Genomic DNA, 21,000 nt, shown 5'->3' on the forward strand with positions numbered 1-21,000 from the left:
GTAAATATAAAAAATTATTCATTTTTCCGTATAATTTAGGAAACATTCCCAATCAGGAAAGGTGAGTTTTGCTTGACCCTGAGAAAAAGACGCCATTAGGTGACAGCCTTTCCCTTCGTGGTGTTTCCCTGCAGACGTCCACAGGCAGCTGGTTTCATGATAAAGTGAACAAACTCTGCACGGGGTGTCTGACAAAACGATCCAAATTTCAATAAATGATTTGAGTTGGGGGAGTTGAGATGCAGATGAAACTCAAAGCTGATGTGTCGCCATGTCTCCCAATGATCTGGCTCAATAAAAAGTATGAAATTTCCACAGCCCAGGCTGTGTGCTCACTGCAGGAGAAAAACACATTCATGCCTCAGCAGTATGGCTGCAGGAAATGCTGGTAGCCATGGAGATGGTCAGTCAACAAGTAATCACAAAGTGGTACAAGAATAGCAACAGTGTGAAGCTGGGATTGAAAAGACTTCATCACAGCATGTTTCTCCATGGATGGATGATGGGCTAAGGGGATTAGGAGAATTTGATCCGGATGCTGCTTTTCTCACTGACCGAACATAAACCACTGTCTTAATGCAGAGCCTTAGAAAGTCTGGATTCCTGCCTGTTCTACTGAAAAACCAACATCAGTCATGGATTTAGCAGATCTTTGTCTCACTTTGAATACTCGATGAGAGGCTACGCACCTACAGGGACGGCTCAGACACTGTCTAAAGGTTTGTACTCTTTCCGCCAGAACAAATTCCACTCTTTCCGTGAGGTTTTCCATAAAACCCTGAATATTTGTGTTCCTGCTTTCTATCTACTGAACGAGAGGTGTTCAGTGGAGCCAGGATCTAATCCCGCTTCAGTGCTTCCATGAAACCCACAACCAGGATGTGTTGGAGTTGAGCCATAGAATAGCTGTAGAAGCAATGGACAAACCATGTGGTCACGTGACCCCCAAAGGGTCACGTGTTGGATTCCGTTAAAACCAGTTTTTCAGCTCTGTGGTCATTACAGTTTTGACAGGAAGTGATGCCATCAAACACCTTAATTTCCAGAACTTTGCAAATTTGCTGTGCTTTGTCAGCTGGTAGACACGCCCATTGCAGCTCACAGTTGGATGTTAACTTGTCAGCTATGCTGCCATTTTGTCACAGTTTAAAACCAGCCTCAGGGAGAAAGTGGGTGTGGCCTGATCCACTCCCAGAGGTTTGCTGAGCTCCCAAAATCTGTTTTCATGTCAGACCAGTGGCGGACTGTGGATTACACACCTGGCCTTCAGTAGTGCTACATCTGAATCACTCAACCCCCCCAATAACCATTTTACGATGCTGAAATGAGCTTTGCATTGCATTTGGAAAATTCCTGTAGCCACAATAAATGCCTCTAAATAAACTGAATAAACCAAACAGTAAACAAATTTCATTTTGCAAACACAGCCAGCAAAAAAACATTGAAAGTAACCACATAAATTTGGAATATTATTTATTATGATATTTATCCTTTCACCCCTTAAAAAATCGGATAATTTGAAGACGAAATTCATCCTCGTCTCTCTCTCTCCTCAAAAACAGTTAGATCACCGTGTCTTGTAGATTATGGCTCTTCAGTTCCATCCAGAAGTCCTTTCTATTCCATCCAGGCCAGTGCTGAGAGCCCAGTCTGTCCAGTTGTGTTTCTGCTGGGATTTGAATTCCCTCTAGGGCCGAAAATGTCCCCTGGACAGACGCAGTGGACACGGGATGGTCAACGCCAAACACTCAAATCTGTGCGGCTGCTTCCTGTTTCACTCAGTTTTTTCTGATGAAGGAAGTCAAGGAGATCAGTGGGAGATTTTCCCGCAAAATCCTCCATGGCGTACATTACAGACAGCTCTGTTTTTAACCGAGACAGATCAAAAAGGGCTCAGCGGTTATGTGTCAAACTGGACAAGGCTGCATGTGACTTCCTGAAACGTCTGTCCAATCAGAAGGTCTGAATACTGTGGCGGTGCCTTAAGGCCCGCACACACCGGGACGAATATTCGCCAGGCGTTATTTGCCAGCGTTTTTCGCCACGTTTTTTGTGTTCACACCCAGGCGATTTTCGCTGACGATGAGCCGAGTGAACATGCAATTTCATTCCCTGACATTAGATGGCGCTTAATGTGAAACAGAAATACTCCTGTACACAAGGTGGCGCTGCGCAACTTTACGCCTTTTAAAGTCGCTTTTCACTCAGAAGAAGAGAGCAAGTATTTACGCGCTTGTCAGAATCAAACAAAGAAAACATGAATATTTCAAGCACCAGTAGATCCAACTGGTGCTTGGTTCGGGGATATTTTAGAATGTCCGTCATTATTTCTTCGCGGCTGTGTAGATGCAACTCGGCGTCTATCTTCTTCGCTGGTATGTGTGCTCAGCAAGGCAGTTTTGTGTTTGAGCGCCCCCAAGTTGTGTTTTACTGTAACTTCAGAGGCTCCAGACACGTGTGCAAAAGCGCCGTTCTCATTGGTCGAATAGATTTCGACGCAACGCGTCAAAAAAAAAAACGAACCCGAGGCGTTTTTTTTTTGACGCTTTGATGCGTGGCGTTTTTTCGCGTCGGTGTGCACACTGTCATTGGTGCCCTTTGTTTAGTCACGAGGCGTTAAACGTCGGCGAAAATCGCCGGCGAAATTCGTCCCAGTGTGAACGGGCCTTAAGTCTGCTAGAAGGCCCTGCTCACACTAACTCAGAATCTGATTGGTTGAAGGAAATTAATGACAGACATTGGTTTTGCATTACGGGACCTTCAGAACTCATGGTATTTAACTCTGACACTGCCATGCAACAAAGGACAGCTGAAATGTGATTGGTTAAATGCTCCAATATAAAAATATGTCTGTCTGGAAGCAACATAACCATCATCAACACAATAAAAGGGGATGGACAGACCATTTGGACTGAATTAATGCGTATGCATTGACAAAATCTAATTAACACATGATTCAGATATTTTTTTGGCCTTCAGAGAAGATTCATGTTTTCTCTTTTTTTTGGTGTCGTCTTTGAAACATGGAAATATGAAGCATCAGAGTTTAGCTTTATTATTTATTATTTTTCTATTTTAAATTTATACAAATGTGGATTTGTATTTGGGTTACCAGAGTGAACACACACAAAACACAAACAAGCATATCAACAGACACACAAGAAAAACCTAAACACAATCACAGACACATGTGCAGATGATTAATTTTGATTGGTTTTAATGCAATGACATGACCAGATGATTAATTTTGATTGGTTTTAATGCAATGACATGACAATCAAAGATATAATATAATATAATATAATATAATATAATATAATATAATATAATATAATATAATATAATATATTATAATATAATATAATATAATATAATATAATATAATATAATATAATATAATATAATATAATATATTATATTATAATATAATATAATATAATATAATATAATATAATATAATATAATATAATATAATATAATATAGTGTCAAGTCTTAAGAAATGAAAATTTCAAATGTTTAGATTTTCTGCATGCGTGATCTTCAGGGGGAGGGGCTCTCGTTGTCATAGCGACACTTCCGTCAACTAAAGTCTGTTGCGTACTGTAGATTGCCACGGAGATGCAGTAGCCTTTGATTCCCTTCATTTTTGGCCGTCAGATCGTGGTCATTATGAACGCAGAGTCCTCCCCTCTGACAGGAAGACAAGTGGAAGACCCTCAGCGCGGCTGGACTGAACAGGTGAGCGAAGTCAGCCTCACAAATGAAGGCTGACGTCAGCGGTTTTTGAACGGCTGCACTGACACACATTCACTGGAAAACGTCTGAGGCTTTCCTCAAGGCTGATTCTTTGATCAAGTTTGAAGAAATCGCTAACAAGAATGACAGTTCATTTGGTTTTATTTTGGTCTCTAACAAGGAAGCGGCTTTAGGAAACATTCTTAAATATTTTAATTTAATCTAAAATAAATATTTAAAAACTCGAAAGGAATCCCAGTTTTGCTCCTTTTTTTGGTCTTAAGTAATAAATAAATGATCAAATAAATAAAACACACGTTTTTGGGAGTTAAAAATATTTGTGAAAACTTTTCCCTAATTTCTTTTTAAATTTAAAATAAAGTTTCAAAAAATATCCACGACTTTCACTTTAATTAAACTCAATTGTGTCGTCATATTTTCTGCTATAACGACTATGTGAGACAGATTCAGTTTATTTATCCGGGCAAACAGACGAGACAAAGCGTGTTTCCAAAGGCTGAAAAGCATATTATTCAGTGGCTCTGAAAGCTCGCGTGCTGCAGTAAATGTTTGACCCCTGAAGCTGCAACAGACAGTGAGCATCCTTCTTTTCAAGCACCTGTAAAGGTGGATGCTTTCAAGCTTCCATTAAGTGAGGAAGAAAAAACAAGATTTTAGAAAACCGAAAAATCTAAATGTTTTGTCAGTTTGCCTTGAACCTCTTGACACCTGATTTTTTTTTCCAGCTATGAAAAGAAATCCATTTTTGCTTTCAGGTAAATGCTAAATTAAGGTAATTTTGAAGTCAAAGTGATTTGATGCATATTTGCATCAATAGGTATGAAGGGGTTAAGAAACTTCAGCAGCAGCATCAACCTTTTTGTTCACAAAAGAACATTTGATAGCCAGTTTTTTTTTAAATTTCATTCATCTTTTGTCTGTTGTGTCTAATTTTAGGTAACATTTTTGAATAGAAAAAATGGAAACATAAAAATAGTATAAGAGAAATCTGAAATTGGCAGTAAATTCTCTTTATTAACTTAGAGAACGTTCTAAAACAAATCTTTGAATTGCTTTTTAGTTAACTCTTATTTATTTTATTTATTTATTTGGCCCTTTTTTCCTTCAGACAGCCGCTGCTCGCAGCACAAAGGACTCAAGGCAGCGCACAGAGAAAGACTCACACAAAGGCGTCTTCGCTGTAGACCCAGAGGCCAAAATGGAGACTACCACCACTTCCAAAGCTAACTATGTGGCTCCAGAGGGTCCTGGAGGGAGGCTGCGGGGTAAAGGTCACATCAGACAAAACAAAAAAAACTCTTTCATTCTTTTTTAAAAGAAACAAAATCACAGACCATGGAGTGAATGTGTACACAACACGAATCAGTTCATCCTCCACTGTCTATGTTTCAGGCACCAGAAGAGAGCTTTTGGAAAAACAAATCGTCCAGATGATAAGGTAATAACACGTCTTTAGTGAAGCCTGAACTCGTCCTGGTGAGGTCTTGAGAGGGACACTGACATACGGACATGTCCGGGTTGGTTTGGTTCAGTCCAGCAGCATCACCTTAACTTACTGAGGACCAGTCACAGGAGTGGGGGTTCATGTCCCCACAAATGTGGAAATCCCACACTCAAACGAAGACAAACCTACCGTTTGATGAAGCTTATATCTGTTTGGAGACATGCCTTTATAATAACCCCTCAATTCTGCCAAATTGACAGCAGCTCACACACGTCTACAATCCTCCCACTTTCTGAACTCATTCCAGTTCTGTTGAACACAAAAGTCTGTGTTTTAGCCAGATGTGGGACTGACAGAGAACAACCCTCCTTTTGCTGGTTATCTGGGCAGGCACTGTAGATGGTGCTTTCATATTTACTGAAAACCGTCTACAGACTTTATACATTAATTACCAAGCCTGTTCTGAAATCATGCAATATATCACCTAAACACTTGCTTATCCATACATGAACTTGTTTTACTAAAAAGTTGAACCTCAAAGGATTTACTGCATTCTCAGGTCGTGTTTTTCTTCATGGTTTCAATTTCTACCAACCTGAGACAATGTTTGCTCATCTGTTAGAATGTTGTTGGTTCAAGAACATTAGGTTCTGTAAGTTGAGTACATTTCACTCTGGTTTGATTTTATTTCATTTATTTATTTTATTTCGTTGTACAAAAATTTGAGTTGCTAGTGCCTCAGTCACATGCACCCATAGAGGAGCGGGTGCATGTGAGACACACCTGTGAGGCACAGGTGCGTCTCAAAGTTCCCTTGAGGCTTGTGCAGCCACTTTAAGTGACGTCCTAATAATGGAACGTACCATCGTTGAGTGTGTGGTTGTCAGGAGCTGGTGTTGCAGGACCCAAAATGCAGGAGACCTGGCTTGGTGACAGAAACTAAACATTTAATAAGCAAACTTAAACATGACAAACCCCAGGGATCAATAAAAGAGGGAACAAAGCAGAGCAGAACAGAGCCGATGAACTGACAGGGATGAAAACCAGACCCTTTTAGGCTGAAGGCAATTAACTGAAATGAAGACAGTTGTGGATCATGATTAACCTGAAACTGCAGTGATTGACAAAGGGCAACTAAGAACATGACCAAAACATAAAAAACTAAACCACAGAATCCTTAGACTGGTATCATGAAGTAATTGTGGAGATAATGCAAGTTAAACCCACTTATGACATATGGGTGATGCTGTCATATGGTTCCCTTATGCTACTCTCTAGTGCAGTGTTTTTCAACCAGTGTGCCGCGGCACACTAGTGTGCCGTGGGAGATGGCCAAGTGTGCCGTGGGAAATTGCCCTCATTAACTGATCTAAAAACATTTCCCATCTCCAGGATTTTAGCTCTCTGTTCATCCAAACAGGCCCTGATAAAACACTGAGGAGTTAGGAATATAAAAGATCGTAAAATACCTTTTCTTTGCGTTTATTTTATTTTATTAAAGACATTTTGATAAGAATGACGTACCGCGATTCAGCTGCACCTTCGGCTGTATTTTGGAAAAGTCCCGTGTTGGGGGGGTTAATCACATGTCATCGGTCTGACCAATCAGAAGTGCTTAAAGTCTTCACTTCATGTCCCGATTTAGCTCGTAAAGTCGCTCATTTCTAACAGAAATACCAGCTAAAGCTCGTCTTTATCGGTGTAGCTTTCCACAGAATCCGGTATCAGACCGTGGAACAAGTGAACAAAACAATGAAGCTCCGAAAACCGATCTTCGGCCGTTTTATGCACTACATTTCCCATGATGCATTGGGTTGTGAGAGTGACAGCGCAAAAGGAGATCTGTTGTTAAACGTCTTGAAACTAACGAACACACAAACTGTTTTTAAATCTTCTAACTTAACTTTTATTGCATCTTTTAGAAAAAAACAGCTGCAGTTTCCAGCTTTTTCTGCAACAATTATCTCAAAACTGCATGTGAGATTGTGGAGGGGCTGTAGATCAATACAGACTATGAGTTTCTCCTTTTTTTTTAATTTTTGGATGCTGGTGTGCCGCGGGATTTTTTTTAAGGTTAAAGTGTGCCGTGGCTCAGAAAAGGTTGAAAAACACTGCTCTAGTGGACCCTTTCTGAAGCCGTTAGACGTGATCGAACCCACAACCTGCTGCGATTAAAGGCAGTGTTCATAAATTCATTGTTTCTAGTTCAACATGCTGCAAAAAGGCAGATAGGAAGGGACCCAATGCCCATTTTTGGCTCCCTCTTACCAAAATGATCCATGGAGGACACAAAGATAGAGGAAGGCTCTTCCCCTTAAACCAAAGAAAATAAAATCAGGCATTTTTTTGGGTTTGGCCAGAATGAACGAACACAAACCTTCTTTGGACTACAAAATCCTTTGACTGTTGTCAGATCGTGGGACTGCACAATGTTCCGGTGTTGGTTGGCATTATCAACCTACAGCAAGAAGGCCCCCTCTCATTGGTTGATTACTGATTCTAAATGAGTGTTGTTTTTATTCGAATGGTCCTGTTAAGGCCTGGCAAGCTGTCCAGTGTGTACCCCACTTTCACCTTTTAGTACTGACATAGGCTCCAGCATCCACAGGACGAAGAAGAGATAGAAGATGTAAGGAAGGATGTGGTCAATATCTTGAATCAGTTTTTTGGCAGCTTTTTTTGTTTTACCATTCTACTAGAGAAGCATGTGGAAAATACACAAAGGTTCTCAAGCAACTAGTTTTATCATATTTTAGATTATGAAAGATTCACTCCAATGAAAATGTTCTTTTTGGTGTTTTTAACATCTTCTTGTGGCATTTTTCTGAAGATGAAGGGTATGTATGAAGAAAATTAAATTTCATGTAATCATGTAAAGAGCAGAAGCAGACGAGAAAAGCTTGTAGTTGTGACGTAGAACCTACAATGGCAAGCCACAAGTTTCCTGCCCCGCCTCATTCCGATGCATCCACTTGCTAACTAACAGATCCGTGTACGTCTTTGTTTTTTCTCATTTGAGCTGGACTTTGACTCTAAACTATACGGCAATATAGCTCCAATATTGCTCACCATTTTTATGCACTTGTAATGTTAGGTTGTAAGCTAGTGGGCGAGCATATAACAAACATGATAGGGGCAGGCCTAATCCATGCCACTGGCCTCGACCACAACTGTGAGGCAGAACTCCTGCAGAAACTATGTCTTAGAAAACAACATAGGTTTTTGATTTAGGCTAAAACCCGCAAAATCCTAATTAAAAGACCACTGGGAATGCTTTGAAAATAGATCAAAAGATGATTGGAGTGTGATTGAATATGAACCAGCACCTTTGGTCTTTTGGTCGATCAACACGCTAACATCCTGCTTTTACAGAGAGGAGATGCAAGCTGAGATGAACACACCAACACCAGAAACAGAATTCTGCTCCACAACCCACAGGGACTTCTGCATCCCTGGATATGAGCCCTCCAGACCAAAAGCAGCGCAAGTCTGTCTGCAAAACACACACGCCAAATGCCTACACCCACACGTCCACACACACTCATGCACACACAGTCCGTCAGCGTTCAAGACGTAAAGACACAAACCAACAAAAACACAAGAACCCTTTTAAAAACATGCACACCTTTGACGATAGCCTCTGTTATAATTTAAACACTGTAAATCTGTCTCTTTTACAGATACATGATTACAAAACTGAGCAAGCCATTACATTTTGGAGCGAAAACTACCAACAGGTTCAGGTATGTGAGGTTATATTTGAGTTTTTAAGCAAAATTATTAGGTATGCAATGATTCACTTTTCCCAAGAATCGGTTCAAACTTTGATTTTTGGGTCAGAGTTTAGTTTTGGTTCGATATTTGATTTCTGTATTACAAAACAACAACAGAAAAATTAAAACTTCAGAAAAAAACTTTTTTAAATTTGTTAAGAAGACAGCAACAACGAAGAAAACCATTTCATTTGGCTCATACTTAGCCTGATAAAACAATAAATGCCAAATCCTTCTTGCACATGCGTTTGACACTTTCATAGTAAACATACTGGTATGCAGTGGGGGTGCACACTTTTAGCAACCCAAGTAATTAGTGTTTTCCATGGAGAGGTTTTTTGTTTGTTACAAAACTTAATTTCTAAACTTAGTTTAGAAACGGGTCAACAAATGGAATGAGTGGGCCACCCAGGACATGCCCTAACCCTAACCCTGTTCTGATCTTGGAAGTTTGGGAAGTTGCAGTAGGTTCTGGTCAATCCTTGGATGGGAGACCAGCTAGGACTAAAGCTGCAATCACATCACCCTCGGAAGCGTGTGTTCAATCGACCACTTTCAATGAAAGATTTATGTAAACACATATGTGCATTTCGGGCTTCTGGATGTAACCCTTGTGCTGTCCTAGGCACTTTAACATTGGGAGTTGGGTCATCTGGACCCACTAGACAGTGCGCTGAACCTTTTTTCTTCAATGATTTGTGATCTTCACTGGTGTCCATGGATGACATGAATTCTTTCCACCTTTGTCCACCTTTGTCATGGAATAACACGTCAATGCAGGGGTGGGGTATCTAAGATAGCACAAGGGTTAAAACTCGTGTTCACATGTAGCTACCCAGGTTTCTATGACAGTTTTTGAGCTCTACGTACAAAATGCAAAGCCATTGAATGTGCTTTGAAAGTCAAACCAGATCGTACTTTGACCAATCATGGACTCAGATTTGGTGGTGACGTGTCCATGGGATCCCTTTCAATTCACGGTAGTGCCAACTGTTTGATCATGCAGGAAAAATCCATAATTGTGGTTCATGCTTGGCCGGAATTATACAACACCAAGTCTGTCATGTATCATAACAGATCTAAGAAGGAAAAAGCCTGGAGTGAGATTTACACCACGTCGACATTTCACACCAAGCTTCATCCAACTGTCGGTGGTGCACATGTGGTAGTAACTGGTAGTGACAGTCCAGAAGTCAGGAATAGTAATAATACATTTTATTTGTATAGTGCTTTAATTGGCACACAAAGAATCTTTACAACACATGAGTACAAAAACAGTAAATAAAAACAAGAGCTACTACAATAAATGTAAAAACATAAAAACGACAGATTAAAGATTCAAAGCAATTTGAAAAAGATTACATCTCTCTTTGAAAGTAATATACATCCATAAAAGAATGCCTTTATATTGTATAAGTGGGGAATGTGTTGTTAGGAGCAGTGATGATAGCTTGTTCAGAGCCACTGATCCATCATCTCCTGCTTATGTGAAATCATTTGCATGCTAAAGGAAGAATGTTTTGGTCCATGAAGTTTGTGCTGTGACGACCAAACCACAAACGTTTGAATCTGTGTTGTGTGACAGGGCGTGACCCCGGTGCAGAATCAAAAAGCCCCATTCAGGAGGTCAGCCCTGTTCAGCACCCCCCTCAGTGAACGACTGGATGAAATCGAACCCCCGCCTGAAGACTGAGCACTGTTCTTTTCAGACCACTTTTCCTGAAAACCTGTGACCCACCTGATCTGTGGGATGCAGGAATTGTAAAGGGCAGGAGAGGTTTGACACCGAAAAGTTTGTTGAACAGCAGAAATACATTTGAAGCTGTAAACTTAGAGCAATGAACTTCTTCACAACTTCATTTTTCAGGTTTCTGATAATAATGTGAATCTGGAGTATGTCACCTGTGTCATGTCATTGCCGTGTGCGGCTGTTGGCAGCACAGAATCAGCTTTGCTACCATTTTTATGCTGTATTGGATCTTTTTTTTTTTTTTTAGAAATAATTAATTGCTCATAAATTCTGTTATGAAAGCTTTTCCTTGAGTCTGATTTCAGCTCTTTCAAATAAAATCCAAATCATTTACAGTCACCACAAACTAGTTTTCATTTAATTGGCTGATGTCAGACACATTTTTTCAGAAAACTCCTCTTTGTGCTCATATTTACTGTCAGATTTGTGGGAAAATGATTTGCATTTTAAAGTATCTATGAGTTTGAGTGACAGCAGATATTAACCTGAGACGCCTAAGCTGGCAGTGTCAAATGCTCGGCCTGCAGTGTCCAGAACCGGCCCACAATGTCCAGAACTGGCTGGCTATGGGGTGAACACAACATGCAGATCTGCAGTTCTTATGTGGCTTGCTTAAGGTGTGCTTACTGACTCAGAGTAGACAAGATGACCCAATACTGCCACAGAAACAACAGCAATGTGGCATCTGGGTCTCTAAGTACCATGTTGTTTATTTGCCATTGGAGTTTTCCCTGCCATTAGTTTGACCCCGACACTTCCATCCACTAATTGTTCTCATCAAATTTAAGTTTCTATTTAGAAACAGCTGCTACTTAACCCTCTAGTCTACGGCAGGTTTTTTATTTGATGAGGAAAAAAAATATTTAACCCTAGTAGAGGTACTTGGGGGCTTCCCTATAGTACATCAATCAGCACAAATCCGCTTGTGAGGATAAAAAAGGGTTTTTTGCCAGAGGGCAACTCAGAGGTCAAAGGTTTTCTAGACCATATAACTGTGACTGAACACTGACTGCTGTAAATGCACGATGCACTCAAACAACTGTTAAACTGTGCGGTAGTTTTAAATTAACTCAATTTGCACAATTTTCTCAAGAATTCTAAAATGTTCCCTGCATTTTTAACAAAAGAGCAATTCATTAGATATAAAATTGTTGTAACATATTTGTCATCTTTGCACTAAAACAAAGAAAACATTTGAATTTGTCATTACCTTTACGTAATTATGCTGAGTTTACTGGTCTCGTCCCTTTAAAATCAGATAAGGCCGTATACGGCCCCCCAGACCAGAATCAGTTAAACATCCCAGTTTCAGCACTCTAACAATGACACGACCTCCAAGTTTTGTTTTATCTCCGTTGTCAGGAAAGTCAACCCGAAGGTTTTCCGCCTGACGTATGTTGCTGTAGTTTTGCATGTTCAGAGACACTCTGTGAACGAGGGAAAATGTCTTGCAGCTGCAGAAACGGTGACGTGCACCAGGCTGGAAACCGGACGATGATATCTGAAGCAAGTGTTTCTGCTGCTGCTTCTGTGCAGGAACACAGTGTGTTGGTCGGTGTTCACACAGCACCAGAGGAATCAGCCTCAGGTTCCTGACTCGAAGAAGGGCGTTGATTTGCTCAGTCCGAACAACTTAGTTTGGATCATACTGCAGCTGCACAAATTAGGCCTGTTGGAAAACAATTTAAACCTGGTTTGTTACTGCAAAACATTTTTACATTAGCTGAACTCGATTCCAAAGTTACAGCTTTGAAACTGCTCCAACTTGTTCTGCATGTTTCAAACTTCACTAAGTCAGGACAGGTATCTGACAAACACCTTTGATATGACTATATCTCCTGCGCTTCTTCTCCGTTAACTAGGATGCTGCCTCCGGGTGGCACTGCAAAGATAAAATCCTGATACTTCAATTAGTTTCTGGTGTTCCTCAACAGAAAGCTTTATAATTTGTTTTTCTGCAAGCTTTTTGTAGTTTTTAATTATAACTATCAGTCATCAACAAAAAAGATAAGGGAACAATACTTTATCCTTCTCAAAGAACTAACTAGAAAATTATCTAAAAAGTGTCTCTCCCATTTCCTCACAGGCGTGCACGTAGGAAAAGAGACTTTCTTGGGATCCCACCGCATGTGCTACAGGCTCATTTGTGTTCTGTCAATCACAGCACAATTCCAGATGTACTGATCCTTTCCGAGCCTTCAGCTGGGATTACTTGGCGGTAGCCATGGCAACAAATAATTTCAGCTTCTATTTATGCAGCAGATCCTCTCCAAACATTTCATTATCTCACAGGATGACACTGGAAAAGCAATTTGCTCATGAAATACAGGTCTCCGGAGCAAACTTCGGCATTCCTAATGAAACGAGGCTCAACAGTTTAAAGTTTAGTATTTCAGTTCAGCCGCTCTGTTTGTGTCTGCAGTGATGCTGCTGCAGGCCTCTGAATATTTGGAGGGGAGCAACGATAACTGAAAAGCTAGAAATGTGTAAAGAAGAACATCTAATGACTAAATGTGTTAAAAAATTTCAGGTATAGAACATTATGGAATTATACATAAAGAAGAGTAGTTACCAATACATTAAAGTGATATTGAAATATTTTAAAAACATTATTCTTAAATGTTTAACTGTAAAGACGTTTGATAATCTCATATTTTACACAGCAGAACATCATCAGAAGATTCAGAGAACTTATGGAAATATCTGTGTGGAACCAAATCTAACACAGAAGCTCCATGGTCGCCACTGTAGTAACCGTGGCAACCATCCTCTTGTCCAAAACTTGTAAGACCTGGAATTGCATCACCTTGTAAAGACTCCCTCCAATGAAGATGGTGTTGTTTTTAACACGTTTATGTGGCATTTCTGTGATGATGGAGGTCATTTACAGAGAACATAAAGGTCAAAATTGCATTTCTGAGTATTTATTCATTCAAATGTGAATCAGGAGCAGAATTAAAACTGGAAAAAAAGATTGTATATATGATGTATAAAGTACGCTGGGCTCCCTGTTTCGCTCCATTTCGATGCATCCATTCATACGCAAATAGATCCAGGTACGTCTTCATTTTTCTCGTCGAGCCTGGATTCTGGCTTAAAACTGTACAGCTGGTTAGCTCCAATGTAGCTTGTCATTTTATGTTGCACCACTAATTCTAGGTTGGGCGTGTGAGGGGCTTGTAACCCTTGTGCTATCTTAGGCACTTTAACATTGGGAGTTGGGTCATATAGACCCACTAGACAGTGCGCTGAACCTTTTTTCTTCAATGATTTGTGATCTTCACTGGTGTCCATGGATTACATGAAATCTTTCCACCTTTATCATGGTAGGGAGAACATGTCAATGTATGGGCAGGGTCATCTAAGATAACAGAAGGGTTAACCACGAAGTAAAACTGTACAGCTGTTCTGAAGTTTAATGGGAGCCTACAACAGGAACATGAATTAACAGGCTGCAGGTAAACTGGAATCTGGATTCCTCAAAGGTTGCAGAACCTGCTGCATCAATGCGAGGAACCTTCGCCTTCATTTCTGCAAGGATGGCTCATATTTGTAGATTTCTTTCAGTGCTAAAATGGCATGAAAACATCTGGGTGAGAGTCGTTGAGGCAAAATGGCCAGATCTGTTCCAAAGTCATGTGTTGTGCTTAAAGCTGAGAAAGGAAGTAGTTCAGAAAAAGAAGTCCATAAATGTAAAAGGAGTGTTTAACTCCGTTTATTCAACAAAATATTTTACAGTGGGATATACATATACATGTATATATAAATATATATTCGTGTGTGTGTGTGTATTGTATATATAGAGAGTGCTTTGCTCAAGTTACACAATGAACCGCTGCAGTGACAGTGATTTCATTTCTATGCCATCAATCTTTAACGGATCTTTCAAGGAAATACTACTAAATCATCAACTTTCAAACACATTATACAAATTTTAACGTAGAAAGCACAAAAATAGGATTTTCTCCATGAAAAACAGACACTTTTACCACATCAAAATCTTCATATAAAAGCACTCATCCTTAATAGTCATGTCTTTCAGTGACAGCCAGCAGGTAATAAATATACCTGGAGCTCCCTCAGCTTTTGTCGAAGGCTCCTATTGGCCTTTGCGGGGAAGTCACTGTTATGGACTTATTCTAGAACAAATAAAGTCACGGCTCGGCCGAAAGAGCGGGCGGCTCAGATAACGTACACATCGGTCTTCTCCCCAAGAAGCCAATATGTTCTCATTTTACCTTTGCCCTGCAAAACAGAAAAAGGAGATATCAATATCTTCATCAATGCACTGTGGGGTTTGAGTTGCAGGAGGACTGATATCCCTGGTTACAGCGCCCTTTGTTCACCAGCGAGCGATACGCTCCTACTAGAAGTGGCACTTGCTTCACTTTTCCCAATCTAAGGTTAGAGCTCTGAATCTTTGAAACTTTATGGTCTTTGAAGGAGAGGAACTGAGAAATATTCCACTGCTCTTCCACTTTTTTTAGCCTTCAGAAAGTGCCTATGGTTTTTTTTAGCCACTGACCCTAACGATTAAGACTGGAGTATTTCTTTGTAGCTTCTTATAAATAAGTTTGTAAGGAATATGTGATTTTTGGGGTTTTATTTACTTTCAAAAATTATGCCTAGTTTGCCCTTTTTCCAACTCAGTGGCCTTGTTGAAGAGAGCCGGCACTAAGAGTGGAAGATCGGACTAGTGCAACAACAGGCCGAGAAATATGTCAAATGTTCTTAAAATCTGAAAATGTTCTTTAAATAAGCAAAAATCTGCCAATGGGGTGAGAAAAATAGCCTTACCAAGAATTTTCATTTTAACAAAAAATTTTAATCACTTAAACACAAACTAAGATCATTTTTCCATTGAAAAACTTTCTTGATGAGATTATTTTCCAGCAAAACTGAAAATAAGACTATCTTTCTTGAAAAAAGGGTCTCTTTACCTCCTTATGATTCAGTTTTTGCCGTGTTTAAAAGCCTCCCTGCTTGACTTTCAGAATTAAGGGGTTGGATTGGGGGGTCAAACTACCAAATGGTGTCTTCAGCTCACGGCACCTCCATGGAATGGGTCAAATGCGGAGAACAAATTTCACAGACCTAGTAGTGTGACAACTAATGGGAATTTTTAAAGCATTACTGTAAATATTGTGTGGCATAACAAATGAACATTTTTTTTTTTAGCTAATTCTTAAAACAAACAAGTAGTTAAGCAGTTAATATCCAAATTTAGTTTCAACTTGATTTCTTCAGATATTTTCCAGTTAATTTAGCATCAAGTAGATGACTTAATAGGTTTATTATTTTAGCTTTTTCAGACACGTTTGCAGACACGTTCAGCATTTCATTTTCATTGTTTATTTTAGTAAGTTCTAAGAAATTTAATTGTGGTTTAATGAAAGTCTGTTAATTGATACATCTGTTGTGTTTGATGTTGTTTCCTGAGCTACACAGTGAGCCTCACAGTGGAAGGGCTCAGGCTTGAATCACCATTGAGTTTGTGTGTTCTCCTCATGCATGTGTGGGTTTTCTCTCGGGACTCCAGAGTCCTCCCACAGTCCACAAACATGCTTCACAGTTTAACTGGTATCTCTTAATTGTCCCTGAGGTGTGCATGTGAGTGGGCGTGGCCCTGTGTGGAACTAACAAAGTCCTCAGGGTGTGCACTGGGATAGGCTCCAGCAACCCCGTGACCTTGACCACGACAAAGCAGGCTTGGAATATAGATTAATTTTATTTTTCTACTCATGTTTCTATTTCTATATGTCTGATCATATAATTTGATTCCGTAAAGTTACTTTTCAAGAAACAATGACAACTTATCTGTAAGTGAGTTCAAGAGTCTCACCTTCATTTCTACGTCCCCTCGTAACTCAAGGTTAAAGTAACAAAACTCATCCAGCACTTCTTTGGTGGCTGAAGATACGTGGATCTTTAAGGCTGCAAAACAGACACAAATGTGAGCACAAAAACACAAGGCTGAATTCAAGCACAAACATTTATCCCTTTCTCACAGAGCCGTCCCCCACAGGCAGACATCAATACATCTGATCAGTGCCTGACTAAACATGTGGCGTGGTTTCATAGTGCTGATCATCTCTGTTCAGCACCAACGCAGCCAAACACCTCTGGACCCGACAGCCTTCACTGTCCTGAGCTTCAGAGGGGAGGGGTTCTGCATCACCAGTTCACAGTTGTGAATGAAAATGAGGAGGAAAATAAACCACACATCGTGTGCTCACCTTCTCCGTTTGACTCCATGCGGGAGGCGGTGTTGACAGTATCTCCGAACAGACAATATCTTGGCATTTTCAGACCAACCACACCGGCGCACACTGGACCTGCAAAACACACACATTTCCAGCACGGTCACCATAATTAGAGTAGAGCAGGTGCATGCTCCCTGGGTTTACTCAGCTTTATGATCCTTTTGAAGCCTTGCGCTGAAGCCAGAACATTCTTAGCTTTAGCTGTCAGTACTCAATGAGTAGAATATAAAAAAACGTATAACTGTTTTCATTTTTATTAAGTAATTGCCCTCAACTTTTTTTTATTGAAATTAGAATCACATAGACGCAATTAACATATACCAAATTTTTCTGACTACAAGTCAGAGCAGCCAAAAAATTCATCGTAAAGAAGAAAACCATGTAGCCGCACTGGAGTGTGAGTCGCACGTGTGGGATAGATGTATTCAACAATAAGAACTGACATTTCATCTCGAAAGGCAAATCATAGTAGTGGAATAGATGACAATTATAGAATGAGCATTTGCTTCACTAACATAACCGTAGCTTCATGAGACAGAGGAGGAATCCAGTGTATTAACGCAAAATATGAACAATTATTCAAATAACATAGCATAAAGAACATGCTAACAATCTGCTAAACTCTTTATACCACTTTAAATCACTAAGTTTGTTGAATTCTTTGATCATCTGTGAGACTTTGGCACAATTCTGCAAGGGTGGCACAAGACTGAGCAATGCTTCTTCTGAATTGCTGTTGGTAGCAAATACTGTTACAGGGACGTCTATTGCAATTTGTCGCACCTTAGCATAAGTCGCATCCCTGGACTAACTATGCAAAAAAAAAAAAAACATGACTTGTAATCTGAAAAACACGGTAAAAATATGGTTTAAAAATCTATTTCAATCAAGTCTTTAAGGTCAAAAGAAATCTGAACCCACGAAAATGCAAAAGAAAATGTTTCATACGTAAAACAGCTGAGTTACTTCCATGAAATCCTATTTGACACAGAGATCAGCTGATGGTTGCAGCAGGAAACTGAGAAACTGAACTCACTGCAATTAGCTTACTGTGTTTTCTAGAAAGGGATTCTGAAACTGAGCTGTCAGAGGGGGAAGATGTCCTGTGTGATGATGAGTGATGATCATTAAGAGTTTTTAGAAACATTCCAGCCATGAAAGGATGCGTTCTCATTAATGAACCACAGAGATGCTGCTCCACTCACAACATTCACAAAGAAAAAGACGAAGGAATTTTAGGAATAACATAGATTCTTAATGAATTACAGATGAAAAAAATGGTTTGATTTGGCATCGAGGGACAGAACGGAAGCGACTTAATATAAAAAATTAATAAACTCGCATTCATTGGTTGATTGGGCCATAAGCTCACAAGCTATGGACACTTAGGCTGCAGAACAGTTTCTATCTGACTGCCATCAAACTCTTAAGCTCATGCCATTTTCTTGTATTCTTGTGAATCTTGTATTTACTGTAAGTATGTACTGTAAGTACAGTATTTACTGTAAGTATTGTTTTTAATTTAATAAGCATCAACCAGTTCTTGACCTGCCAATGTGCTCCATCCATCACTATGATGTCTAAACACTGTTTTGTTGTGACCGGTCATTTCGTGCGATTCTGCATCTCTGATGTGGTACAGGATTCCCAAATAAGGATTCAGAATCTGTACGAGGCAGCCGGCAGACTCACCTGTGTGGATACCAATCCTGAGCCTCAGCTGGTCGTTGGGTCTGTGGCGGATCTTGAAGGTTTTGACCTGCTCCAACAAAGCCAGCGACATACTGGCGATCTCTCTAGCGTGAAGTTTGCCGTTTCGCACCGGCAGCCCTGACACAACCATGTAGGCATCGCCAATGGTCTCCACCTGAGAGAGAAACCAAAAGAGGACTGAAGAACTCTGACCATCAGCCACTGGTCTGACAGCGAAGTGTGTCACTCACCTTATAAACATCAAAATTATCGATGATGGCATCAAAGCACGTGTACAGATCGTTGAGCAGCGTAACGACCTGACGAGAGAAGGAGAAGAGTCAGAAACTCAGACTCTAACTAGCAAGGAGTAAAAAAAAATCATCATGAAGATGCAGAAAAACATTCAGACAGTGGCCATTATTCAATCACTTTACAATAAGAAACAAATGAAAAACATTAATGATAATGACAAATTTCAGGTGATAAAAGCAAGACAACCCCTGCATTAAGAAGAAACAAAATACACAAGTGCAGACTTCTTATTATTTATTTTACTTGTCCTTTCCAACAGCTGGGCTAACAGATGAGAGGTGAACCAACGCGGGACCCCGCCCCAGACGAGCACCTCATCACCACCCAGGAGTTCTTGGCATCCCCCCCGCCAACCCCAGGTATGAGCCAGGACCCAGGGAACACGGCCGCCGTTGCTAAGGGCCCAGTACCCCCTACCAGGGATGGGGTGGGGGAGAGATGGTCTGAGGTCCCACCTTCCTTGTGAAATGCATGTGTGTGTGTTTTTGAGGGTGTGTGTGTGCATGTATGACAAGTGCAGACTTCTTCTATTTAAAGACCCCCTCTGATTTGTGTTTTTGGTGTTTTAACATGTTCCTGTGGCATTTTTCTAATGATGGAGGACGCATATAAAGAATATTAAGCTTCAAACTGCATTTCTGAGTATTTCTTTATTCAAATCGTTTTGAATTGGGACCAGACAAGAAGATGCCGTTTGAAAAAGAGATTATTTGTGATGTAGAAAATACGCAGGATGGGACACAAGCTCCCTGCTCGGCTCCATTCTGACGACCAGATCCATATATGTCTCTGTTTTCATCATTTGAGCTGGAATCTGGCTCAAAACTGTAAGGCTGGATAGCTCCAATAATGCTTATTTAATGTAAGTTAGGAGTGTGAGGGGCTGTAAGCTAGCAGGAAGGAGAACATCTAAACACATACACTGTAGCTCAGTTATGGGTGACGGGTAGGGGTTGTCATGTTGCTTTGTGCTAACAGCCCTGCCTACAACTCAAAGGTGAATTTCTAATGCCGCTCTGCAGAAACTATGTCTTAGAAAAAGTGTATTTATTCATTTTTTTGGCTAGAAACGGCATAATCCTTATTAAAAGACCAGTGATAAGACTTTTACACTAAATCAAAAGATGATCGGAGTGGGGCTTTAAGGAATATATGTTGGCAGAGTGGCTGTTCAATAAAGTGCTGATCATCGTTTAAGTGGTTTTTTTTTTAAGTTTGCTGATAAAAATCACAGCAAAGCTTTACTTTTTAAAGAATTCTCCAGATTCATTCAAAATAACAGCATTGCTTAAAAAAAATCCAGAGTTTTCAACCAAAACTGAGCTGAAACGAAAAAGGAAAACTTGAGCAGCACAGGTTCTGTTTGTTGCTTTAGCTCATAAACCTGCTGCTGTGTTTTCACTGGAACGACGAGCTGGCCATTCCAAGAGCCAGATTAGTTGAAATTTCATGTAAGATTAGCTTCTGTGCTTCAGCTCCTTTCCCTGCAGCAGGTTTGACTCGTGTTCTAAAACAAACATCTGCTCCTTGATCCAACAAAATGCTTCTTCCAAACTAAACTGGAATCTCATTGAGCTGCTGACGCAGAAATGTAACAAAGATTCAGCCTGGAAGTGTTCCTCAAATTCACATAATTGTTGAGCAGCTGTTTCAGGGTCAGATTTTTGTTTTTGCATCGTTCAGTCAAACTGAAGTTTCTCTGTAATCTAGTTTTCCCGTGGATATTCCAGCCAAACTGTATCTTTGTCTTCTGAAGGGGAATCTCAGCCTGAACGGCGCTGGTGCTGCAGCTTTCCTCGCTTATGGACGTTTGCATGCTGGTGTCCTCACATCAGTGCAGGTCACATGCAGATCCTTGCAATACATTACAATGAAAGTTATTAATGAAATCCAATGTAAATTCAAGGTCAGAGGAGGAAAACAAAGACTTACAGTACAGACCAAAGGTTTCGACAAACCTTCTCGTTCAAATGAATGAGAAGGTGTGTCCAAACTTTTCGTCTGTA

General features: G+C 40.1%; 2 protein-coding genes across 4 annotated transcripts in view; one reads left to right on the top strand and one right to left on the bottom strand.

Moving 5' to 3' along the window:
- The first annotated feature begins 453 nt into the window (after nucleotides 1-453).
- spag8 (sperm associated antigen 8) lies at nucleotides 454-11,063 on the top strand. Of its 3 annotated transcripts, XM_011482055.3 has the most exons (7): nucleotides 454-719; nucleotides 3,659-3,739; nucleotides 4,866-5,028; nucleotides 5,150-5,195; nucleotides 8,574-8,688; nucleotides 8,882-8,944; nucleotides 10,560-11,063. In XM_011482055.3, the coding sequence occupies exons 2-7, from the start codon at nucleotides 3,671-3,673 to the stop codon at nucleotides 10,665-10,667; spliced, it is 564 nt and encodes a 187-aa protein (XP_011480357.1). In that variant the 5' UTR covers nucleotides 454-719; nucleotides 3,659-3,670; the 3' UTR covers nucleotides 10,668-11,063. The 3 variants fall into 3 exon arrangements, with proteins under 3 accessions (XP_011480357.1, XP_020563518.1, XP_004075132.1); XM_020707859.2 differs by lacking the exon at nucleotides 454-719 and having other exon boundaries at nucleotides 3,563-3,739; nucleotides 8,574-8,684; XM_004075084.4 differs by lacking the exon at nucleotides 454-719 and having other exon boundaries at nucleotides 3,563-3,739; nucleotides 4,866-5,022.
- Nucleotides 11,064-14,412: 3,349 nt separating this feature from the next.
- npr2 (natriuretic peptide receptor 2) overlaps nucleotides 14,413-21,000 on the bottom strand; it is an 81,449-nt gene continuing 74,861 nt past the window's right edge. Inside the window, 5 exon segments of the mRNA NM_001104658.1 lie at nucleotides 14,413-14,969; nucleotides 16,567-16,658; nucleotides 16,961-17,059; nucleotides 18,680-18,854; nucleotides 18,931-18,999. Coding sequence (NP_001098128.1) covers nucleotides 14,907-14,969; nucleotides 16,567-16,658; nucleotides 16,961-17,059; nucleotides 18,680-18,854; nucleotides 18,931-18,999 — 498 coding nt within the window. The 3' untranslated portion in view covers nucleotides 14,413-14,906.

Source organism: Oryzias latipes, chromosome 12, assembly GCF_002234675.1.
Source record: "Oryzias latipes chromosome 12, ASM223467v1".
Taxonomy (NCBI): domain Eukaryota; kingdom Metazoa; phylum Chordata; class Actinopteri; order Beloniformes; family Adrianichthyidae; genus Oryzias; species Oryzias latipes.

Bases quoted from the DNA above. Each gene is read 5' to 3' on its own strand.
- spag8 (XM_011482055.3), top strand. From the start codon at position 3,671: ATGAACGCAGAGTCCTCCCCTCTGACAGGAAGACAAGTGGAAGACCCT. The intron at 3,740-4,865 runs GTGAGCGAAGTC...TTTTTCCTTCAG, and splicing joins AGCGCGGCTGGACTGAACAG to ACAGCCGCTGCTCGCAGCAC. The intron at 8,945-10,559 runs GTATGTGAGGTT...GTTGTGTGACAG, and splicing joins AAAACTACCAACAGGTTCAG to GGCGTGACCCCGGTGCAGAA.